This window comes from Orbicella faveolata, unplaced genomic scaffold (genome assembly GCF_042242905.1).
Source record: "Orbicella faveolata isolate gen_17 unplaced genomic scaffold, um_ofav_v1 contig_4, whole genome shotgun sequence".
Lineage (NCBI taxonomy): Eukaryota > Metazoa > Cnidaria > Anthozoa > Scleractinia > Merulinidae > Orbicella > Orbicella faveolata.
Window position 1 is genome coordinate 12447649 of NW_028301569.1, and position 6503 is coordinate 12454151.

The 6503-nt window shown below is 39.2% G+C and overlaps 1 protein-coding gene across 4 annotated transcripts; it reads right to left on the reverse strand.

Moving 5' to 3' along the window:
* Positions 1-384: 384 nt before the first annotated feature.
* On the reverse strand, positions 385-6039 carry LOC110044278 (uncharacterized). 4 transcript variants are annotated; one of them, XM_089276155.1, is made up of 7 exons: positions 5932-6039; positions 4953-5097; positions 3878-3973; positions 3066-3164; positions 2065-2420; positions 1368-1565; positions 385-907 (listed from the first exon to the last, which is right to left on the reverse strand). In XM_089276155.1, exons 2-7 carry the CDS (start codon positions 5068-5070, stop codon positions 563-565), a joined length of 1212 nt encoding a protein of 403 aa, XP_089132281.1. In that variant the 5' UTR covers positions 5071-5097; positions 5932-6039; the 3' UTR covers positions 385-562. The 4 variants fall into 4 exon arrangements, with proteins under 4 accessions (XP_089132281.1, XP_089132280.1, XP_089132279.1 ...); XM_089276154.1 differs by having other exon boundaries at positions 385-895; positions 5789-6039; XM_089276153.1 differs by having other exon boundaries at positions 385-898; positions 5789-6039.
* Between the last annotated feature and the right edge of the window lie 464 nt (positions 6040-6503).

The window sequence follows — 6503 nt, forward strand, 5'->3', positions numbered from 1 at the left end:
ATGTACGCTTCAGTCATGCAGTTTTTATTACCCTATTTACTCAAAACAGCGCCTCCCTCCATTAAGCGCCCTCCCCAAGTAAAAGCACTAGTAATCTCGGTCTCGATATCAAGCTCAACGACAAAGAGGAGCTTAGCTCAGGAAGCAGGATAGCTCTACTCTGCCTTACCACCCCCCGTCCCCCCTTGTAGTCCAGTCCCTGAACTCTCTCTTCTCCGCGCGCTCTAAATAGGGGTTCATTCCAGGCGGTAGAAAAGACAGTCTCTCTAACAACAGCTTTATTTATTTCTCCCTTATTTTTTTCATATAAATTAAATTATATAGTAGTATAATAATTAAATTAAAATAAAGGTAACTGACAACCTGAAATAGTCAAAAATGCCAGGTTGCCAGTTAATTACGTATATATTACAATTTATCCCGCGTGGTTTCAACTCCTATATAGGACGGGACAGGAAGAGTTCAGGGACTAGACTCTCCCCCCCCCCCCCCCCCCACCTGAACGCCGCCCTCACGTAAAGAAGCACGTATTTTTGTCCCTATCATTATGATAAGGAGTTATTCATTCGTCTTCAAATGTAAACCTGTCATAAAAGGGAAACTTCTTCATCATTGCATACACCCTGTTTATCTGTTCATCCGTCCACACAATGCGATGTCGGGTGATTGAAGGGACTGGATCCACTATAGCTGCACAGTCCTGGATGTATTTTTCTTCACACGTGATATCGAGGAAATCGCATATTCTTCTGAGTGAATCCGCTGGATTTTTCACAACATCCATGCTGACAACGTTTATGAAGTCTTCTGGGAAGGTTTTCTGTGCCACGTGAGTTCCCTCTGCCCAGTTATTGTAAAGCTGTATCTTTATATCCAGAATTTCACTCGCATTAATCTGCTGAGAGTTCTACCACATCATTAGTCAGTGATAAGTGGTAATCTTATTTCTTTCTTATTTAGTGGTAAAATAAACAAAACTGTAGCCTATTGTTAGACCTGCCTTCGTTCAGTTGCCTAGAGACTCTCAATTAAGACCCCAATTGATTTGATAAACCTTGCTGCTTTCTCTTTCCCCATGCCATACCCCCTCCGCTTCCCCGCTATTGTGCCTCTTCCTGCCGGGGATTTTCGCTCGGCCTACTCAGTGATCCAAAGATTTTTAAAACACTCGCCTTTGGCTTGGTACTTACAACGCCTCTATAGGTAAGCCTTATCAAATACTAGGTGTGGAATGAGAGTGTGTATCTTAATGATCAGGAGATTGATAGATTAGAGACTCAAAAAACTGCTGTACTGGGATGGTGTGCGCGTAACTCAGTTAAAAAAGTTCGATATTTGGGGCGCAAGTAGTCATTTGAGTACGATACCTTGATGTTCGGATCAGCGTCCCTGGCCTGGATATCTCTGTGACGTAAAACAAATGTTGCAATATTGTCAAAGGGATTTCTAACAACGTGAATGAACTTGACTTTCACTCCTAGTTTCTCTTCCATCTCGTAAATTGCGGCTGTGCCTTTTAGACGAAGCATTACTGCAGTGTCCCATGCTGTCTTGTCTCCAATGACCTTAGGGTTGTTATATGAAAAAAATATTCAGAGAATATCAAAACGATAATTTTATCAAAGCTAGAATCGGTGACAAAAATTGTTGAGGTGGTTCCAACATTTCGCATTGTCAAAATACAAACTTGGTACTCCAGTCCTCCACCACTCCCACTTTCAATGTTGTAGTTCTGCATACCTACATTGATTGGGGGCGGTGCAAACTGGGCACGATTGCAATAAAAATAATAGAAAGAGACTCTAAAAAGGGAAATGTCTTTTGTCACTGATTGTAGACTGTTCATACTATACAGTCTTGAGAAAAAGATACTATTGTACGTCTAATATCTCTTTAACTCGAAATAAAATTCTATCATGACTTTACAGGGGTAGACTACACTAAATTGAAACTGACGGTTTATAAGGGGCATATAACGAACACGAGCCATGACTCAAAAGACTTCCACAGATTGTAAACCTGTACCTTGTACGTTTATGCATCAATGCTGTAATAGCATTATACCTGAATATATCGATCGTATGCTCCCTGCCATTGATCAGGAACATTGTAGCCAAACAATTGGAGGTTGGTAACGCCTCCTTTCGATTCGCGGGATCTTCGACCATGTAAAGAAGACCGCACTGAATTTCCCATCATGGTATCAAAAAAATCATACTTCGAGTTAACCGTCTTCCAGTCTGGGTTTGAAATCCATTTTCTCAGCGCGTACGATTCGTCGGCAACTATCATGTGTGGATGAGCATCGAGTAAAGAAGACACCAAGCTGTGTCGACTACGTGAATAACCAACGAACAACAGCAACGTAGTCAAGTGATCATAAGCTCTGTTTTTATTGTCTTCTTCGCTAGTGGGCTCTTCTGTAAAAGATAAAATAGAAGCGTTACGTGAATTATTTGAGAACCGAGCAGCCTATTTGCAGAGGAATGCTTTTGAGTACTCCCAACACAGCGAAAGTAGCACCGCAAAATGTCACAGTTCTTTCTGTTTCTTTTTTTTCCCGAATTAATTTACATTTTTTTACAGTTACATGTAAGATGATTTACGTATTTGCAGTTGGTTTTGGTGATACCCAGCATCTTTCGTTTCTTAGTTTTATTTATATTTTTTCACGGAAAATATGCTGTTCTTTGAAACCGGCTAGAACTGAAGAAAGTTCATGCCCCCTTGGTTAAATAAAGCGTTATGTTTATATGTTACATTATGTAACAGACTCTCTCGATTAGACAATTACAAAAGGTAGGAAAACAAAACATTTTCAAGTTGTATAGAGCCAATGTTGTTGTAACAGTCAACGTAGAATCCCGGAAAATGAAGGTCCCGGAAATAACACCAGCAGTGCATAACTAGGAGTGTACACCCTCTGATCTATGCTCAGTCCCTATCCAAGCCTATGACCAGATCAAACGAGCTATCTTTATAGACCATTCACACAATTCACTGCAAATTACTTTCAGACTTCAATTAATTGATTACACAAATTCAGCAATAATTCAAATTCTCGCCATTGTCGTGTTCTTGTTGGGTGGAATTATCCTTTTTAACGTCTTCCTTGTTTTTGCGTTGTGAATCACTCACGCCGCTGAAACTGGGGTTCGTTTTATCTAAAAGAAAATTTTAATAGTAGAAAAATTATTATTTCATTGGTTTCAAGGTGCACGACCTGATCACATGCGAGTCGAAAGTTGTTGTTTCCCTGGGGAGTTAGTGAGTGACGAGAAGCGAGCAGTACGCAAGGAAAGAGCCGCTAGCACTAATAGCTCAGCCCTTACCCACTTCTGCCCTACCTGTGGGAGAGGCTTCCTTGCCCGGATTAGTCTCATCAGCCACCTCCGGACACACCGTAGAAATTTATTAACAAACTAGATGTCTTTGGTCATCTTCGACTACGAAGGACGAACAACAGTGAGTGACACCTTCTCGTCCAATCAGAAAACGTACTAAGGTTGAGAGGTGTAACAATTTAATTTAATTTTAATATTAGAACAGTTTTCAATTGAGTGTCGAAAGTAATCAGGCAATTACTTTGGTTTTGGTGTTACTGTGGTTTGACATTGGTTGAGTAGTCTAAATTGGTAAGTTATTGGCTTGATTTTGGTTTTACGACACTCAATTGAAAACCGCTCTATTATGCTCGACTTCACAAACTACTGAACTTTGATTTTAATCGTGCTTAAAGAAAGGTTGTCTGTCCGTCTGCCTTTTGCCATCTGTCTTTCTAATCAATCTAATATTGCGCAGTTTACCGATGAATTTGGTGCTTTATTATTCTAAAATAATTCGAATTATTAATTTTTAAATTCAATAGCGTTCTTACCATTGTCGCGGATTTGAATTAAGGATTTGATCTCTTCTACGTTTTTCTTGCTTCCAGAGTGGGAATCACTGACAATGCTCCCATGGTTCGTTCCATCTGAAACAGGAATTGTAATTTCCGAAAAATCCTTACAATTTCTGCAATCGGTGTTGCAATTCAAGTAAATAAGATATCTGCCAGCATATACATTTTAATCAATAAAAGCCTCACACCACTATACATCAGTAGTTTTAAATCTCACTTACGGTAACCACAATTTTCTTTACTTAAGGACGTTCGCGCGAAACTTTTCAAACATTGACTTTTTTCTGAGACTTTTAGCACTGTAAGATGATGAGTTAGTTATGTCAGAAATGTAAAAAAATGGGGGGGTCACCGACTTTGTTTAGAGAGAACATGCACGGAAGAACACCCTGAATCTGAAAAAATCGGGCCTCATTAGTGAATAAGGCCACAGTGTCTGTAAGTCCAAAAATATTGCAATTAGATCTTTGAAGAGAAATGTGCTCTGCCAAATATTGTTTAGGTGGACCTATTAAGTGAGTTTAGTCAACTGGCGAGGTTCCTTAAAGAACAAGTTCGCATTTAGCGACGATAGTTTCACGCGCCTTGCAGCCGCAAGATGGCAGGATTCGATGTCCCGTGGACAGAAATCTTGAATTTTTTTTAACTTCCCACATTGATTTTTTGTTCCTTTTTGGACAATGTGGAGATAATTGTAAATAGAAAAGTAGGGGTCACCGAACGTCCAAGATCGTTAAATCCAGGGAAAGCGATAGCAATGGCCATCTGTCCTATCATTGTTTATTTATTTACTTAGCGAGCTCTCTCACGCATGACGTGGCGTGTGAATTTGAGTGCGCAGTAAGGATGCGCAGAAACAATTAGTGCGAACGTCCTTAAGGGCCTAGGCATGTTACACTTTGTGGCCTCTCCGTCTTCCTTGTTGTATGACTGATCGTGAAGATGAAATTTCTGGCGATTTATTTTTCGATTTATTATTTCGCTTTAACCACCGATAAGTTAGCATCTAAGGTTACCAATAATATTCTATTCTTGAGTTTATGATACATACCTGTCAAAACCCTGTCGGTTATTCCATTTATTTGCCACATGGTTAAGATCACCGCTACAGCAACCGAACAAGCCGCTATTAACACCAGACGGAATAACTTTGGACCTCGAGCAAACATTTCCTTTCCACTTCTGGAAAGAAGAATCTAAAAAATTTAAAATATTTTTTTTCAGTTTTAGTTGAAACTCCTGAACAAAAAAAATTGAGCGAGGATCTGCTCGCAGTCGAGTAACTGCGGCTACAGTTCACAAGTGTTTATGAGCAAGCATTTATCATACGTTACACAAAATGTAATTAAAACATTTCACGTTACGCTTAATTGTTATTTTTACAGATATTAAGTGTGGCTGTTCTGTTTCTCAAAAGTGGACGACTCAAGGACAAGCTAAAGCAAATAAGCGTGATCGATAATTTTTTGATCTTAGCTCAGTATGTTTCTCTTGAGACAGTTTTCTATCAAGTGCTATCAACTTTGCGCTATACGGCATGAGTCAATGAATATACTAAGAATATATTTCTGTTATGGAAGCATGCTACACCTAACCCCGTGATAAAAGCAACCTAACTTCGCATGTTCTCGTTCTACTGATACAATTCCTCCACGGGCGCACAAAGATTTCACATGCATGTAGCACTTGTTGTACCTCTGCTAATTTCGCCTCGGGTGTTCACTAATTCGGCTTATTCTTGTGCCATTGAAAACCAGGATTTATTCAATTTATTTTATTTATACTCCGCGTGCATGAATTCTGTAGATATACAACTAACCGAAATTCAGTTATTAAGCTTCAGTTACATGAGTGAAATGACAGCATTTACTTCAATACATGTACTACCATTAAAACTGCATCCCAGTCAGCTCAGAGCATCCGCTCTCCAAATGTCGTGGGCCGCACGGCTGTAGATGCGATATATCCACTGTATATCTTTCGTGGTGTGTCTCTGTAAATTATTTCATATCGCTGATTATTTATCTTACCTTTCCCGTGCTTGTACCAGTTGAACCTGGCCGTTATTTCTTAGTGAAAATTAATGTATCAGAACTTAAACTTCAAGGGAATTTTATTTGCATATTTTGATCGACAGCCGATGCAAAGAAGGAGCTTTTGTAACTTAGAAGCCGGAAATTAGGGCTGATTGGCCCTTAATTAAAGTTCTGAGAAGAACAAAATAATTTTGGGGAATTTTCTTATCATCAAAATCATTGTAATTCATTGATCTAAACTTTTTAAAACACGTTTTTAAAATTGGTCTTATATTTCGTGAGCATTTGTATCTTTTATTCGCAGTTCTTTTTTCATGCATTTTAATAGAACGTAGTCTCTAAGTGACCGTTCATTTTACAGCAAATATTTCTCGAAAAATCAATTGATTTTAAACTTTGTTTCTTTAATGAAAACCTTACCAATAAAGGTCTCTAGTACCATGTTTGATAGCCTAAATTGACAGTCGGCGCACGAGGTTGATATAACGACAAGCAGTTAAATTTCCGTATAGACGGAAGACAGGACGAGACGTTTGCATACACGCGCGTTACACGCACGCGGCACT

Excerpts from the sequence above, each read along its gene's own strand:
- LOC110044278 (XM_089276152.1), bottom strand. Across the intron at positions 3,165-3,877 it reads AATTCAAATCCGCGACAATG|ATAAAACGAACCCCAGTTTC; the intron begins GTAAGAACGCTA and ends ATTTTCTTTTAG. Across the intron at positions 908-1,367 it reads ACGCTGATCCGAACATCAAG|AACTCTCAGCAGATTAATGC; the intron begins GTATCGTACTCA and ends ATGATGTGGTAG.